The sequence below is a fragment of the Candoia aspera genome, chromosome 1 (assembly GCF_035149785.1).
Source record: "Candoia aspera isolate rCanAsp1 chromosome 1, rCanAsp1.hap2, whole genome shotgun sequence".
NCBI lineage: Eukaryota > Metazoa > Chordata > Lepidosauria > Squamata > Boidae > Candoia > Candoia aspera.
In genome coordinates, this window is record NC_086153.1 from 88,819,532 (window position 1) to 88,838,356 (window position 18,825).

The 18,825-nt window shown below is 37.9% G+C and overlaps 1 protein-coding gene across 5 annotated transcripts in view; it reads right to left on the reverse strand.

The window, feature by feature from the left end:
• The window catches only part of AIG1 (androgen induced 1), a 115,620-nt gene that overhangs the window by 47,615 nt on the left and 49,180 nt on the right, over positions 1–18,825 (reverse strand). For 2 of the 5 annotated variants that reach the window (XR_010068357.1, XM_063309226.1), the window contains exon 4: positions 8,109–8,185. The exons of 2 other annotated variants lie outside the window; for them this stretch is intronic. Coding sequence is in view for 2 of the 3 variants with exons in the window: in XM_063309226.1 (XP_063165296.1) it covers positions 8,109–8,185 (77 nt within the window). In the remaining variant the exon portion in view is untranslated. The remainder of the gene's footprint in view (positions 1–8,108; positions 8,186–18,825) is intronic. One more of the 5 variants, XM_063309234.1, reaches the window with a different exon arrangement.

An 18,825-nucleotide genomic window follows, 5' to 3' on the forward strand; every position in this document is an offset into this window, starting at 1 on the left:
GTCTTATGCCATGCACATTAATGGCAGACATGCATTACGAAACACAGTACCATATTTTTGAAATATATCCATTCAAAATGTGTTAATATATTTTGAAGACCAAATTATAAAAGCTATATAAGAAAAAGAAGGAAAAATGGCAAAACATGGATAGGATGTTTTATATTGTGTGACTCCATCAATAATTATGAGCTCTTGTTCCTTTTTTGTCCATCACTAGTGTTAAAATCTCATGTTCAAAAGTTTTTATATGTCATGGACATAATCAATTAGTGTGATATCCTTATTGTGATTGTGGCATTGGTACATACATTTGCAGAAGTAACTGTTAACCATTGATTGATATCCCTAACACTAACACTAACCCATTTGGTGGGGGGGAAATGTGCAAGACAGCCAAAATAAGTGGGTGTAACTGACTGGTGTGAGCGAAAAAGGAAGAACAAGCCTTATATGATACAGTTGTGACACAACTGCTGCCAAATGCTTCTTTCATGAAATAAGGACTCTATCAAGGCTTTATAGTACATTCTATTGCCTAGATCATTAATGGAAATGGTATGGATTGATTGATTATATGCCATGAAGTCAGTGTTGACTTTTGGTGGCCACATAGATAGATTTTCTCCATGACAATCTGTCTCTAACCTGGGCTTTCAGATCTTCTGCCACTGTAATTGAGTGCATCCACCTTGCTGCTGGTCATCTTCTTTCCTTCCAGGAAATGGCGATACTGAATGAAAAATGTGCATGCTGGCACCAGTTCCCCGTTAGAAGAAGAACAAGCTGAGCCTTTTATTCCGTCTAAGCTTCCTATCTTATGCTTACCATCTGAATTATTTCCTGAAACTACAACTGGAGGTACATACCATTCTTGCCTCCAAACAAGTAAGCTTCTAAATTGTGGTAAGTATAAGACCCAATAGCATTTTATAATATCAGGTTCAGATCAGAAGCAAGCAACTAATCAGTTACGACTCATGCAGAGATGCAATATACAACTCCCTCAGAATGTAGGTAGGTCTGCTGCAGATCTGTATTAAGAGAGTAGATTTTCAACCATACCTCAGCACAAATGGATTAGTGTTTTCTGCTCTCCAGTAGCAGCTTCAAGAGGCACTATGAGTCAAGAACAGTGAGGTGCCTTCTTTGTGAGTGGATAGGTTGGGCTCAAAGGAGTTTCTAATTAATTATCTTATCAATTTATTATGGCACATGCAAATTGTTCTCTCAATGTATACTAAGACTGCCTGGCTCACAGACTTTGAACTCTTGCCTTAAACACATTAGGATAACTACACATAAGTCCTGCCAAATAGTATTAGGCAGTTGCTTTATGTAAGCCAAACCTAACTAAAGGTGAAAAGAAAAAGAGGGAAAGAGTGAGGAAGAAGGGCATTATATAATTCTGTTAGTAAAGTAAACTGGAACAGTACAGAATTATGCATCAAATTTCCTCTCAAATTATTACTACTACTATATGCCATCAAGTTGGTGTTAACTCTTAGCAGTATCTTAAAACTGATGTAAATTATTATCTTCGAAGTGGTAGTGTTCAAACCCTCCTGTGTAGGTTCTAGCATATACCTTTCAAATAAAACTATCAGAATTTGCATGTGAAGACAGCATAAAAATCTATCATACAAATAGCAGCAAAATAAATCAACTACTTTTATCTATTACATATGCCAAATTTCTCTTTTGCAAATCTCACACAGCTTCTCCTCCTTGTCCTTAATTGCCCACTTGAGCTAGCAATGTTTTCCCACTCCTGTATTTTCTCCCATCTCCCTAGAAACAAGCTATAGCCACCTCCTGCTTATTCCACTTTTATCCCTCTTCAAGTGCCCACAAGATTTATGTATCTATTTATTTTCTTCACTACACTTGTTTGCTTATGTAGGTGTGAACAAAACCTGGGTCATCTGTGCCTTGGCCATATGCTTACAAAAAATGACAGACCCCTTATTCAAACATCCAGTAATTCTGCTGTTGCCTGAATATGATTTGCAGCTGTTTTGCAGTTGGGTACTCTTACCCATCTAGGGGTTAGCTGACCGTCACAAAAGCCAGCAGAGTCAGATTTGGCTAGTACTTGGATGGGATGTTACCAGGAAATACCAGAGCTGTAGGCTAAATTGATAAGTGGGAAAAAAAATCCTAAATCAATTCAGTTTGTTACCAATACAAAAGTGTCAGTGAAGACATCAGGAATCAAGCTTGACTTCAAGGTGGTTTTACTTAATATGCCTTTCTTGAAAATTTTAATATATATTTTCCTGTCTCCTACACCAAAAGTGCAAACACCGGTTCACTAAAAAGATACAATGCTGCCTACTTTGCAAATCTAATTTTCTGGAGTCATCTGTTATCTATGTCATCTTCCCTGTGTTATATATGTGATTTCACATATACCTATCATGTATGATCACGGAGGCCTTTATAAAACTCTAACCTGATCTTTAGTACAAAATGTAAAAACTGCTGCCTTTTTGTAGCCTGCTACTAAAGCTGCACTGTATTGCTTTGCAGCCAAAATGCAATCATTCAAAGCCACAAAATTACATCACTCTCATTAGCATTTTATTTTTTCAAAAAGCTTTCTAAACCGCTATACAATCCTCATCTGACATTTATTTTGTTCCTTAGCATAACAGCAAGGAAGATACTTTATTTTTTTAGTTGAAACAAGAACAATATTACATGACTTCAGTGCATTCAAATGCAGTGATAACCATTACTACATTTTGCCAGAAAATTGTTAAAAGATCAAAATGCCAAAATAATATAATTTGTCTGTAAGTCACATGACTTGAATTTGTTATTTTGAAGTTGTTATTTCTGAACTCTTCTGGGAATGGGAAAACCTAATAAAATTGCCAGATATAACAATACTGGCGTATCATATTTAGAGGTATCTTTAAGATTTTGCACTAAAATAATCCCAAGACACACAGAAATGTAGTCTGTAAAAGAATTAAAGGTGTAAGAAAGATACGTATTTCATACTCATAATCAGTGAATGCAATAGGACTGATAAAAATCTGATTTTTTTGTTACATGTAACAATGCTATTTTAATAATCTAACATATCTAACATTTTTATTGCTTATGAACCATCAAGTCAGGGTTGACCACCTAGATATACCTTCTTCAGGAAGTTAGTGCACTGATCACCACCATAATTTGAGTCCATCCTCTTGCTGCTAATTGTCCTCTTCTCTTTCCTTCCATTTTTCCCAGCATTGTGGGCTCCACAAGGGAGCTGGCAGGAGACTGTGAGTTCTAGTCCCACCTTAGGCATGAAAGCCGGCTGGGTGACCTTGGACCAGTCTCTCTCTCTCAGCTTGAGGCAGGACTCAGCAGTGTTCTTGGAGATTAGGGGGTAAATCAAGAAGTTCTGCCAGATTCTACCTGCCCTTTTCCTGCAGGACTCAAGGAGCAGAGTGCTTCAAGCTGAAGGTATACTGACAGGTATACACTAGGTATACTGAACAACCTGAGGCAGAAAGTTTGCTGGATTAAGATTCTTGCAAAGTTTTAGACGATTAATAACATCTAATTCAGAGGAGATGCTCCCCCCTCTTTAACCCTGTATCTGGTAATCATTTTGCATTGCCAGCAACTGCAGGTAATACTGAACTTAGGCACCTACTGTGTGTCGTTTGCCAGACAGAAAAGACACAAGCAGCATCCATCAAAGGGGAAGAATTTGATACCACAGCATATACTGTACATTTTCTGAGGGACAACTTCAGGACCACAGATCAAGAGCACCATGGCTTTAAGTGTGATGTGTTCCCTGAAGATGTAGCCTGAGACTTAGAAATTTACAGAAGGTGAAGAAATATAATTACTGAGTGAGAATGCATTTATCTACTGTTATGGCACCTGAAAACACCAAGGAGGAGACATATGTAATGGATGTTGAAAGGTGCGCTGTTTACACAGAGCCCATTTGTGTGAAAGTACAGAAACAAAAAAGATGAACCAAGAATTTCATAACAAATAGCTCTGTTCCATAGCCACTTGTATGATATACAAATTACATGAGGTTAACAAGACTTTTCTCAGTATAAATGTATGATCTTCCCATCTAAGAACTATGGGTAAAATGCAATAATATTCTACACTTTTGGAATTAGGATGGAACTATTTACCTCTCTCCCAACAGCCTGCAATATATTCTAAAAAGCTGTATTGTCTGCAAGGGGACAGAATGGATTTTGTCCTATTTAACTAACCTTCTTTATTGGTCATATCTCCAACTTATTACCAAAGTTGTATTACAAATTTTAAACAAAGTAGTAAACACCTTTTCTTTTTTTTAGTTGCATATGCAGGCATGTATTCATATTTTATAGTTTATATAAAGCTCATACCAATTGAGATTTGGCTCTCTTTGTCACCTCATAGTGGCATCCCTTTCATCCTTAATGCCTTTTTATGTAAGTACAATATGGTGCAGACTGATTTACTGATGCTGTTTTCATGGTTCTCTGGAAAATTATTCAATAAAATTATTGATGCATAAATCCAAACTCTTAAAAAAAAACTTGGTTGTCTATTTTCTAACTCCAATCTTGTATAATATTTTGGAAAAGGTTACCCTTTTCTGTACTGAGCAGCGTAAATATTTTGTCAGTTGTTAAGGATGAGCTAGAGAGCGAGATCCAGCCACATATCCAAATTCAGCAGGAAGACTCAGAATTGCATTAGAACTTTGTTCCATATTGTGTTTGGTAAAATACTTCAGACACCAGCAGAAATACTAGCTATTCAAGCTACTCAGGAAAACATGAGTGAATCCTTGTTTCCAGTTCTGCAGGGGCTTTCAACTGAAATGTTTTTCAGCACCCTTTCATGTGATTGCTTATTAATAGATACCAAACACATTGCACTGATGAACACAACTCTATGATAACTGAAGAAAACAAAAGATTACTAGTTCTTTGGGTTATTCTACCACATATAGAAATTTGCATATTACAAGGAATGAACATAAATTGACATCTATTTCAAAAAATAGTCAGTTGGTCACAACAGGGTAGCAGCCTTGTCATTTATCTCATGACTCTTCTTATCTGAATTACCAAAATCTTGGTTACATGAAAAAAACAGAAAGACATTGGAATACTATTTGCCAAGGGTGTACCCGACAGAACAACAAACTAACAGAGCTATCATGGATCCCCTAGTCCAGGTGTCCCCAACTCCCGGGCCACGGACCAGCACTGGTCCGTGGCCTGTTAGGAACCTGGGCCGCACAGCAGGAGGTGAGCGGCGGGTGAGCGAGCGAAGCTTCATCTGTATTTACAGCCACTCCCCATCACTCACATTACCGCCTGAGCTCCACCTCATGTCAGATCAGCGGCGGCATTAGATTCTCTGTTAGAATCCAGTCTGGGTTTTGCAGCAACAGCAGGAAAAGTGCTGAGCTCTGCAGCAACAGCAGAAATAAAGTGCACAATAAATGTAATGCGCTTGACTCATCCTGAAACCATCCCCCACCCGGTCCGTGGAAAAATTGTCTTCCACGAAACTGGTCGCTGGTGCCAAAAAGGTTGGGAACCGCTGCCCTAGTCCATTGTAGACCTCTTTGCTGATTATACAGAGTGTGTGTGTTTGTGTGTGTGCATGTAGACACGCCTTTGAGTCAGTCTTGACTCTTGGTGATTGCCTGGACAAGTTCTTGCAGTTTTCTTAGTAATGCTTTTAGAAGTTGTTTACCACTGTCCTTGTCTTAGGGGTGAATGAAAATGACTAGCCCACGGTCACCCAGCCAGCTTTGTGCTTAAGGGAGGGCAGATTTCTACCTCAGTGCCTTTAACCATTACATCATTAATCACTACATCAAACTGGTTCTCTGCTATATTGATAAGTTAAACCAAAAGCTGTCTGTACAATAAAAAGTAATAAAAATACAATCACACAACAAAGAACAACTAGAAAAACAGAACATAAAAAAGCAAGAAACTTTCTAAAGCCTTTTTTTCCTTCTCTTGTTTATACATTCAAATTTATTTTACAACCAAAAGGCCCCCACAATTTATACATACCTAAAGCATGCTTTTTCTTGCTATCTAAAAGAAAGAAGGATGCTGTTTTCTTTACAAAAATTATCTCAAAGCCCGAAAGCCCTATCTTCGACTGTACTTCCTAATGTCTCACAGCAACTGGCTGACGCCCTCTAGTTATGGTTCAATATGATGGGGAACTCTCACACAACATATTACAAAGGCACTAGGCTGGAGGAAGCAGATTTGAGGACTTAAAGCCAGCCTCAGAAACTTAACAGGTTATCTAAAAACCAGCACTGTATTCAAAATATTTTATAATAATTTAAAAAGTGGAAGAAATTTTACTCATATTCATAAAATCGCTACAAATTTCAAAGCATTAAAATGGCATAAAGACTGAACTACATCTTGTGTACCATTCAACCTGGAATAGATCTGAGACCTACACATCTGACCACTGATGGATAATAAATCTGTCACAATATAGAAGCATGCCATTGCATAAACAGTTTGTAGACAAAATGGGGGTAAAGAATAAATATTCCTTCTGAATTTTTTTTTTATCCTGCCTTTATTATTTTTATAAATAACTCAAGGTGGTGAGCATACTTAATACTCCTTCCTCCTTTTTTTCCTCACAACAACAGCCATGTGAGGTGAGTTGGGCTGAGAGAGAGTGACTGGCCCAAGGTCACCCAGCCGGCTTTCATGCCTAAGGCGGGACTAGAACTCTCAGTCTCCTGGTTTCTAGCCCAGCACCTTGGCAGTCCTTAAGTTTCTGCTAGATAGAATACCTGAAAAAGTAAAATGGAAATGTGGCTATTGCTTCACAACTTCTGGAACCACTAAGAGTATACTACTGCTCATCTAAATATATGGAAAAACATAAATGGAAATTCACCACCCAAATGTTGTCTCAAAGTTGAAATGAGGTAGTCAACCTAGTATCTTCCAGATGCTCTGCACAATCTTGCACCCTGGAGCTAATGGGTGTTGAAGTCCCAAACATTTTGAGGGCTCAGTGTTGCTTGCCCCCAGTCCATCATAACCATTAGCACTGTCAGAGTTTCTACTGTGCACAACAACAGATTTGTATGTAGGTTTGTAGAATGTAAACACATACCCATGATTTTAGTAGCAGAAGATTCAAAGTCTCAAAGATGAGGCTCAGATAGGTAAGTTGTTTTTACTGAAGATGTGAAAGAGGTACTTATAATCAGATCAGCTACTTATAATCAGTTCAGCTACTACAGAATCTATGAATCTAGTCATATTTGTAAATCAGCTCAAGGGTTAAAGCAATATGCTAAAATGGATAGGCATCAAAATTGGAGTGAGTCTTGGGTTTCTGAGGGCATTGGAAGAGATGAGAAGTGTGGATGTCATCTGCTATATCCCATGATTTCTTGGAAGATCTGGGAGCAAAGCCAGATCTTCAAAGACTGAAGAGTGGGAGCCACACAGATTTTGGGAGGGGCGGATGCTGTTCCAGACGGCAGATGCTGTGACAAAGAAGGCATGTTTCCTGGGTCCCAAAAGATGACATTGTTTAATTGAGGCGACTAGAGCTTGCTCAATCTGTCTATTTACTGGGTGAGCAGAAACTATTGGAGGTAATCAATCCCTCAAATAGCCAGGCCATATGCCATTAAGGGCTTTACAGGTCATAACCTGCACATGAATTGTACCTGGAAGCCAAATGGCAACTAGTACAGCTCATGAAGCAGCAGTAACACATGAGCATATTATGGCACACATATCAATACTGCACCATTGCATTGTGAGCCAGCTGTAGCTTGAGTGGTCTTCAAAGGCAATTGCATATAGATCACAGTGTAGGGTGCACTGCAGTAGTCCATTTTTGAGGTAACTAAGGAATGAGTGACTGTCTGACCAATGTTGTGCTCATATTTTACCTTGGCTTCCTCCAAGATCCTTGCAACAATTCTCTGACTACCTTCTCAACAGGGAATGGGTCATGCTAAACAAAGCTGCTGGGTGGCTATTGACAGACACAATAAGGGCAGAGAATTAATGATGTTTCATGGACCTTGCCACCATGAGGTAATCCTGAATGTGGGTTCTTACTTGTGTTTGATTGGATTCTCTCTTTGTCTTCCTCTAATAGTACTCCAGGCTTCTCTTCTTCCCATCTCCTGGAGCTCCTCAGAGAAATAAGGTGCACCCCAAGATTAGTTTCTCACAGATTCTCATTAGTCAAATTTATTGAAAGCAAAAGGAGTTAGAGAACAGAATTTTGATAAGGAAGGAATGCACAGCTTGTCTGACCCTGCAATACTTTGCAAACTACCATTCCCATACACAGAAAATTCTATTACATTTATTTTATTTTACGTTGTCACAATTCCTTGATATCTAAGATAGACTGGATTAGCACAGGAAGAATCTCTGGGGTGCCTTGATGAATGACCTTATCTCATATTTCATTAGTCAGATCTTATTTAAATTGATTAATTAATCCTGTTGTTTTCCTGTCCATACCCTGAGCTAACTGAAAGTCAGCAACAAGTCATAAGGGAAAGATATCACAGTTGGCAACCAACTGCTTGAGAGAATCATAAAAGTAGTCCTTAGGAGTGTACATTCTTCAAAGCCTGGTTTGGGGTAGATAGTAGATAGTTTGCATGCAGCTTCTAAAATGTGTAGAAAAAAGTGAAGAACTTGCTCAAGGATATGAATAGTCCTAAAGCCCAACATACACTTACATTTAATTATAATTCATATCCAGGTATATGGCAATTTGATTTTACTGTGTTTATTGTAAGGCTATACAACAATTGGGTTCATAGGTATCTGCAAAATCGAACAGTTATGTCACAAAAACAAAAACAGTTTTGCGACTCAAGCTCTGCCCTTTACCTATACGTGTGTAATATCACTAGGGACATACAAAAGGGGCAGAGCTTGCATCATGATCTCACCCCCCCTCCTACTCTGGATGCCCATGGCTTGGTCTAAGGTTTAATATACGGTTGGATGACAAGACATAACAACATAAGAACCGCCCAGAGTCCCCCCTTTGGGGGGAGATGGGTAGTGCCAAAATTTAATAAGTAAATAAAGAACATTACAAATGGCTGCTACTATAAGAGAACTGTTAATTTTAGTAACAGACCTTAATTTGGTAAATGCCTTTCAAGGGATAAATACTAAACTTCCTGATATACCTATGATAGGAAGGTAGAATCCAAAGATGTTAACTAAAAAATGGTTAAATTAACAAGAATCAAATCAGGCACATAGGGAATCTATTTAAGAAAATTATTTTTCAGATCAATATGATACATGACAAATTATGCTACAAATATTTATTTTTTAAAAAAGTATAGGCAAATTCATAAATACAAGAGGGAGAAATAAAGGTACAACTCAAAAGGCAATATAAAGCAGTGAAATATTGGAATTATGAAACAGATTGCAACCAAGAGCCTCCTTGCCACCCACACTTAATGGCAACAAGTTCAGAGGAAATTCCCTTCCTCCCCCTACACTTCCAACTGCCAGCAGCTGCACAAGATGTCTGGGAATTATGGACAGGTGGTCACATATTTCATTTTGTATTGCAAAGGTCTAAATCTGAAGCATGAAAGCAGACACTAAGTTATGCTGCTTTTTCTGACTGAGGGGTGAATAACCCCATTGCTCATTATATCACATCATGCATTTTGAGAGTATGCCTCGATTAAAAGCAGAGAATGGCCAATGTCACTGAATGACCCATGACTTCGGAGTTTGAATGTGAAAGGCAAACAAAGACCTTTCTTGCTTGGAATACTAACTTCAAACTGTCACTGAAGCTTTGTTGATAAAGACAACCCTATGTACCAAAGAATGATCAAACTCTATTCCTCTTTCCTCTCCAATAGCCAAACTCTTTTCACTCTTAGTACACTTGATCACAGGGATTTCAAAATCAATAGCAAAAACATTGTGCAACTTGCCTGAGCTAGTTTTTTAATGCCTTTTTTGTAACACAACTCTTTACTGGTATTTCATTAATGAGATGAACAACAAAGTGAATTTAGCACATAATCCTGACAGAGAATGTAAATGACAGGAAATAGCCAACAATTTCTCTTGCCAAATGGTATTGATGCACCACTCTTTCCTACTGCTTGTGTCCCTTCAACCTGTACAATTCATAAGTAAGATACATAGTCAAATTCTGTAGGGCCCCATGAGGCTAACATCCGTACCCCTTTATCTGTTTCATCCTTGAACAGTTCTTTTACCACATCAAGGAAGAACTGAAATCTATAGTTGACATGTGGCAGCAAATTAACTGAAAATGTCAAACCCAATCCTTAAATGTTCATCAGTGAAATCTTGTTATGAAGTATGGGATAGCTTGAGAATTAGGAAATCCATGGACAGAAAAAGGTAATTTTCTAGTTCATAAAGAACAAATATAATATTCTTACATGCATTGAATACCTTCCCAACATCCATCTAGCCAAAATGTGGTAACTTGTTTCTTCTGTATTAGAGCTTAATGGATCCTGGTTTGATTCTAGATTAACTTTAAAGAAATTGAAGTTTTAACACTAAATGAAGTCTACAGTATATATTGTTTTAATTGAGGTTTATTTATAGGGCATTTTCCCAATCAGCATTTGAAAATGAAAGAACTAGAAGATAGCATAGAAAGGAAGTGAAAGAAAATGCAATTCAAGGACACAGGAAGCCAAACATGTTAATCGTAGATTGCTTTAGTGCCAAAAAACCAACCTATTTTTATAATGGTAACTCATCAAATGAAAACAGTGAAGAACTTTGAAGGTCTTTTTTCACTTGACATATTCCTGTCCCTATAGTATAAGTGATATTACCCATGAATAATATAAAAGCTAATTCTATTATCACTTCAGATTTAAAATACTGCTATTGGAGCTTCTTTTCATTTTCCTATACAGTAATGTTATTTCCAGAAAAATGAATTTCATATTAACATAGCAATAAAAATATGCAGGTATCCATGGCTACTGTTGTGAGCTCAGTAATATCATTTTTACAGCTGTGAATATTTGTAATTATGCCAACTAAGCTGCATTAGAGAAATAACTAATAAACATTGTGCCTTATCTGAAAAGGGGTATTTTTCAAAGTAGATATAAATTTTTATAACTGAAGATTGACATTATTTTTATAATTTCAATTTATCAACCCCAAACTAGTAATCCGATAAAAATAACTGGAAAATAAAGAGGATGACCTTGATGGAGAGAGGAGAGAGATCCATTAACAAAACAGCAAGGAGTGAGACTTCTGGTGGGGACATGGTGGACTGAACAGCTGTGCCTGCGGGCTTTGCAGGCAGAACTGACAACATGGCATTATTTTCAGGCTCAGGCAGGTTTTTCCTGAAGCGCAGGAGTGTTTTTCCGGGAAAGGAAAACACTTGGAATTACCCCATCTGTCCTCCAGAACAGCAGCTTGTAGCCAGAAGATCGCAAACAGAGTTCACACTTGACTGGTAAGAGTAGCCAGGAGGTTGGGACGTCATCATTCTCCAAGCAGCACTGTAGCCTTAAAGAGACATTAAGACCGGCCACCCCATTTCTAAATCACCCAATTTATGTATACGTATAGGTATATGTACCCCAAGAGAGGCTTTCTACATCAAAGAGAAGCAGTTCTCTTGGTGCTTATCCCAAAAATTAATTTGGGATTAATTTTTTAAAAACATCTTTTCAAGTTTTGGCTTGTTTTCCATCCAAATATTAAGGATTGAGACTAAATACTTGTCTCCCTGTTATTATTTTTGTACTAAATTTGAAGATATTAGCATTTTCCTACACGCTGAATTTGTCATGAGTGAGGATGGCGAGCAGGGGGCTCCCATCCAGGCTGTAAAGCGCATGCGTAGTACTGAGGAATTAGGTGGCCATTCAAAGAGACACAGATCGGGCCCGCCTTAGTCTTTGGGGTTTATATGTGTGGGTTTTCCCACGCTTCTTCAGTTTGTTAGGATTTTCTGTTATGTAGCAGTAAATAAACACTAGAGACCTATTCCTTGTCTCAGCGTGGTTCCTGGCTGTTAGGACAGAATTGGCTGTTTTGAACTTTCAGTTTTCTGCTCCTACTTTCCCTGGGGAACTGTCTGCTTATCACTTTCACTTCTGTAAACATGCTCTGGAACACCTTCATATCCTTGACTTTTGCTGGTTAAACTCCTAGGGGGCACCATAACCTACTGCTTGAGGTATGGAGGATCTTAAACAAACTTTCTCTGACTTCCACTGAGATTTCAAACAGATTCTTTCTGATTCTTACCAAGTTTTATGCAAGGCATTCAGGACATTGTGGAAAATATGAGCTTTAAAAATGTGTCACTTGGATGGGGATGCTGTGGAAGAATTTAACCGTGACAGAAATGTCTCCTTGGCTTCTGTTGAAATGCTGGATGAAGTCTGGATAGTTGAGTTGAAGAAATCACAGGCAGAGATTGAGTTGCAAGCCATAAGTGAAATTGATCTTCTGATGGAATGCCATGGAAAAGAAGGGGTTATTATGTATGGGAGGTTTCCTGAAGAGAAGTTGGAGGTTTTGAAAGGGGCAGTTGGGCTGTTTGATTTCTGTAAGAAAAAAGCTCTGTGCGCATTGTGAGGACATGTAAATGCTCTGGTCTATTTTGAAGTGGGATAAGGGTTTAAGAATATCTCTCTGGATTGTTTTTAGGGTTTGGCTGATTTCATTTATCTTTAGTGATTTGGATTAAGATTACTAAGGTATAAAAATATTATTTGGTTTTGGGTTTAATATATTATTAAAATTGTTGCATTATCAAGTATAATGGTAGACAATTTATATACTTTTTAGTTTGATTTTTATTATAGTAGACAAGAATGTGTAGAATAGTAGTAGGAAGGAAATAATTAAATAAATGTTATCCTGAAGGTGATAGTTGATTAGGAGATACACACAGACACACACAGAGACATTCACACTTCTTCTTCTTCTTTTTTTAATATAAGGGGAAACTTATGTTATACAGCAACTGCATTTAGTGATTTTTATAACTTGCCAATGGAATGATTTATAGAAATAATGTGATTTTGGTTTAATATAGAGTAAGGGATTATGGAAAATTGTTGTATATTGTTGCTGTTAAAAGTTGGAAGTCACCTCTTTTTGTAACTCTAAAAATGTTTTTTTCTCTTGTGTTTTCACACTTCAGTTTTTTATTTTTCTTTGTAGTTTTTTTGTTTTTCTGTAGCTTTTATCTTTGTTTGAAACTTAATATAATTCTTATTAAAAAAAAAAGAACAAGGAGCAACACATGATTTGAGTCCAACACAACAAAAGGTACAGTGTGCGTAATATCAGACAGACACCCCTAATTTATATGAGAATAAGAAAGGGAGGAGCTAAAGCTTAATCAGATTTGCAAGATTCTGTTACAAAATAATACAATAACCAAAGAATAATCTAACATACTATATATGATTTCTTCAAACTGTACATTATTTAAGTGTATAATTTAGTTTCTAATTTACTTTTCAGAATTATTGAAAAGCTAATAACCTTTTTTGTAATGTTTATACTAATCCTGTTTTCAGATCTAAGTGAAGAAGAGTGCTATCATTATCTTCAGGGTACATCAAAATGCTCAACCATAGCAACTAACAGAACTGGAATGAGAATTAACTTTGATGAGAGAAAGATGGAGGATATGTTGCTGAAATTGGCTACATTTACATTTTTTTAAAAAAATATTACTACAGGCCACAGCCCTCTTTTCTTTAGAATTAAAGAAGAGGATTGTTTTTTGAGATTAAGGAACTAAAATGATGATGTTATTGCTGCTACTCTTGATATTTTTTGTCTGGACTAAAATATAGTGGTGATAATTCCCCTCCTCCTATTTTAATGTCTCAGTCTTTGCGAAGTCTGGGCTTATGCTCCATGTATGAAGGATATATCCACATGGACTATATCATCACCACACAATTAAAAGCAATATGAAACACAGATTTTAGGCAATGGATGGGACCCAAATACTTCAAGAATGCTTGAGGATTTTGGCACACCCATTATATTGTTTTACTTGTTTTCTCTGGTACATTTGAAAGTCTGCCTCATTTTTTTTAAAGGGTTGACATATAGCATTGGAGTATGGAAAGAAATACTCTTGAAGAAATGAGTTGCAGTTATTTCAGTACTTGTCATTCAAAGGTTCAACCACTGCTCTCTTTGATAGAGAGAACAAATATCTCTGGGAACATGGCAGTTAACAGTTTTCTGATCAGTAAAATAATGAAAAACAAATTCAATTCCATTGAAATCCAAAAGGACTTAAAGGTATACTGAACAGAGTATAATAAGTAATAGGTATGACAAATATTACAGATTGAAGGTAAAAATACTTCTACTCCTTTTAAGTTTAGCACATGCATCTGTATAAAAAGGAAAACATTTTCTTTACACAAATAATTCCTTTCAATACTCTAACAGAAGAGCAAATGAAATTGCCAACATACTGTATATCCTTTATTGGGATAAACAAAAGATCAGATTTTCGATTGCGTATATAATTTATAATTTAAATATTATAATGTATAATATTTCTTTCTTTTAATTTTTTGCCCAGCAATATATAACACATTATTATCTCGGTGCTTAAGTTCTTTCAGCTGACTGCTATTATCACCTCCTTAGTTCAATATAAATTTTTCTCTTTCCTTAAACTGGTCTGAATTTTAGGAGCAAAAAAACACTTTCCAACTTGGAGTTGACTGTTTTGTTTCTGGTACACAATGCATTTCCAAGGCCTAAGCACCACACAGGAGAAATTCCAGAGCTTTGGGGCCATAATAAGGTAAAGGTAAAGGTTTCCCTTGACGTAAAGTCCAGTCGTGTCCGACTCTAGGGGGCGGTGCTCATCTCCGTTTCAAAGCCTTGGAGCCGGCGTTGTCCATAGGACACTTCCGGGTCATGTGGCCAGCATGACTCACGGAACGCCGTTACCTTCCCGCCGAAGCGGTACCAATTAATCTACTCACATTTGCATGTTTTCGAACTGCTTGGTGTGCAGAAGCTGGGACGAGCAACGGGAGCTCACCCCGCCGCGCGGTTTCGAACCGCCGACCTTCCGATCGACAGCTCAAAGAGAGTGACATTCCTACAAAGTGACCCTAATTACACCCAAGTTGCATTGCCTGCTAGTAGAATGGCCACTCTTACTATCAAAAAAAGAGGACCCAACGGGGCAGACTTTTGCCAAAACTTGCCCATGTGAATTAATAATGATAGGAGATGAGAGATCCGACACTCGACCCCTGCTGTTTGGGGTGCCGCAGGGTTCGGTTCTCTCCCCTCTCCTATTTAACATCTACATGAAACCACTGCGTGAGATCATCTGCCACCACGGGATGAGGTACCATCAATATGCTAATGATACTGAGATATATATCTCCATCCCAGGTGAAGTAAGGGATGCGGTGGCTGCCCTCTCTCACTGCCTGGGGGCTGTGGGGGCCTGGATGGGGAACAACAGGCTTCAGATGAACCTTGGTAAGATGGAGTGGCTGTGGATTGACAGCTCCTCGGTATCTAGGAAGTTGTCATCGTTAGTTCTGGATGGGGTGGCACTGCCCCATTCAGAACTGGTGCGTAACTTGGGGGTCCTCCTGGACTCACGACAGTCGTAGCCAGGAGGGCCCTTGCACAACTTCATGTTGTGCGCCAGTTGTGACCTTTCCTGGATCAAGATGCCCTCTGGACAGTCACTCATGCCCTGGTCATCTCCCACATAAATTACTGCAACGCGCTGTACATGGGGCTACCCTTGAAGAGTATCCGGAAGCTTCAGCTGGTCCAGAATACAGCTGTGTGAGCAGTGATGAGTGCCCCAAGATCAGCACACGTAACACCTTTACTGCACGAGCTGCACTTGGTTCCAGTCTGCTTCCGGGTCCAATTCAAAGTGTTGGTTATCACCTTTAAAGCCCTACATGGCATGGGGTCAGGCTACCTGTCTTATCCCCATAACTGTCAGGCTACCTGTTTCATCCACATAACATCAACCTGTCCCACCCAGTCATGCAGGGAAGGCATGCTGCAGATCCCGTCGGCAAGGGAGTTTCACTTGGCGGGATCCAGGAGGTGAGCCTTCTCTGCAGTGGCGCCCGCCCTTTGGAACATTCTGCCCCCCAAAGTGAGGCAGGCCCCTTCGCTCTCGACCTTCTGGAAGGGTTTGAAGACCTGGTTCTGCCGCCTCGCCTGGGATGGGAAGGGCAAAATATCTTCCTGGAGGTGGCTGGTGACATAGAGTTCTCCCTACCAAATGGAAATTTTCCCACTTGGATTTTATATTTATAATTATTATTTTAGTATTGTAGATGCTGATTTGGTAATTTTATGTTTTGAGGTTTTAAAGGAGAATTTTATTGTAAATTGCCCAGAGTCCCCCTCTTGGGGGGAGATGGGCGGTAATAGAAATGTGAATAAATAAATAAATACGTGCAAATGAACATGTTAAATAACTGAAATTTATACAGAATTACAATACATCTTACCATAGCTGGAAAAGCTGAACACATAATCTTTATATCTGTTTTATCTGATATCTAGACACTAATTACTGCTATCTTATGAAAACTCCAAAATGCCCTTCCCCTTCACTTTTGAAAGAAATTGATTTAGTCACAAAGGTACTGCTTTCCTAGCACTTACTTAATGAGTATTTTTAAGAGTTCAAGTGAAAATGAAAATGGAGATTTGGAAGCTCTTCTCCCTCCGTGAAACACAGTATAAATGAAATGGAAAACCCACATTCCATTCTTTTCCTCCAAAGAATTATAACTATACATATTTCATCTCTCTTATAAATACCTCATAACAATCCAAAAGAAGCCACAAAAATTTATTTGGCTATGATTGAGTAGATTTAGATTTACAGCAAATGTATAGACAAGTTCAAGAGAACATAACATTATTGAAATCCCAATGAATATATTATTTAAACTACCAACTAGTAATTTAAAGCACAATTGAAATCTTGGCCTGCGTTAGATAAGGTAGGCTTCATGTCACTTTTTATTTGCTAGTTTCACTGGATAGAATAGCATACAGTGCAGGAGTCCACATCACCATTAAAACATACTAGCATCAGACCACTATGAACCAGCCAACATTCAAAGAAGAAGTATTAGCTAGAATCTTTTATTTATTATTATGGAACAACCTCATGAAACTCAAAGATACATGGAAGTTTTATTGAAGAAAGGTTGCATAAATGGGCAGTATTATTTTTGCTTCATTCTTACTATTAGGGCCATGATGGCAAAATTTTGCTATATATTTCTATATATAAAAATGCTACTTGTTAAATCAAGTAATACAGCATTTTTCTTTTTATGTTCATCTTTCCCATCCACAAAGCATGTATCTTTTTTCAAAATGATACACAGAATTCACTGATTCATTCATTAAGCATCGGAAATGCACTAACTGAATTAAGTGATTTAGTGAGAACAAGTCATCAGGCCCACAGATGGATCCATGGTAGTTGTCCCATTCATCATCTTCATCGGCTCTGAATGCAAAACTTATACAGATCTCCTTTACTTCATAAAGAATACTAATTTTCTGCTATTGTATATTCTGACCTCCAGCCTTTCAGTGTTAGTAAACAACTTCCTGAGGCCCTACTTGATCAACCTGATGCTAATGAGCCTCTTAGGTCATGAAAATTTCTGTCCAACCCCCCACTGCCTATTAAATAAACATTAGGATGGCCCTGACCCCTTGAAGACCTGGCTATATGCCCAGGCCTGGGGTGCCAAGTATGTGAAGGGCCCTGTTTCCTGATTGTGCTGACACCGCCAGATTGTAACATCTCTTGGCTGTTATTTGTATTTAATTTCTTTTTGTACTGTGTTTGTTTGCTGTTACCATTATTCATCACCCAGAGTCACTGGTTTGAGATGGGCAACTATACAAATTGAATGAATGAATGAATGAATGAATGAATGAATGAATGAATTTGCAATTGGGTATCACTGAATTTAGTTCTCTGCAGAAGAGGAAAGAAAGAAGAAAAGACAGAGATCTTGACTAGTGAATATTTTATTTCAAAGGAAAAAGAAGTTGTGAAACAAAAGGTTTGTGAGGCAGGAAACATTAGTTTATGAAAATGTGATCACTGTCATGCCAGTTCAGGCACTCAGTAGAACAGTGATTATTAGCAGGCAGAACCAAGGGCATCTCAAATTTCTTTACTATTTGAATGCAATGCTGTTTACGCAGATCATGCTTATTTCCAAGAAGCATTCCAAAAGTCAGAAGACGTTTCTAATTTATCATTATCCCCAGAAAATTATACATTAATTTAAGTTTTAAAAAGGTAAAGTCTCCCAGTTTTCTATATGGTAAATGTATGGAAGTGGTTTGCCATTCACCTTTTCCAAGATGTTGTTTCAACTTCCCAGTCTAGTCATGTGGAGATCTCCAGTATAAAATTCTACCCGGGCCCAACCTGCTTAGTTTTTCAGCCAGATAAATTCAGCCAGGTGCTAATACCAACAAAGGCAGTTTAAATGTCACTCTTCTATAAAATAATTCTTACTTTATTACAGACAGACTTCATGGGGGCAGAGAAGGGGATTGCTGTGTTTTTTGCATATGTCTTCAATTGAAAGAAATGTAGTTTCTTGCCAAGCCTAAACCAACTTGATCATACTGTACAGTTGTGATGAAAAAACCCTCTACCACCAACAAAATGCTAAATGTGATGGAATTCAATTGCTATAGCAGCAAATTAAACAAATAAATGAAATACCAT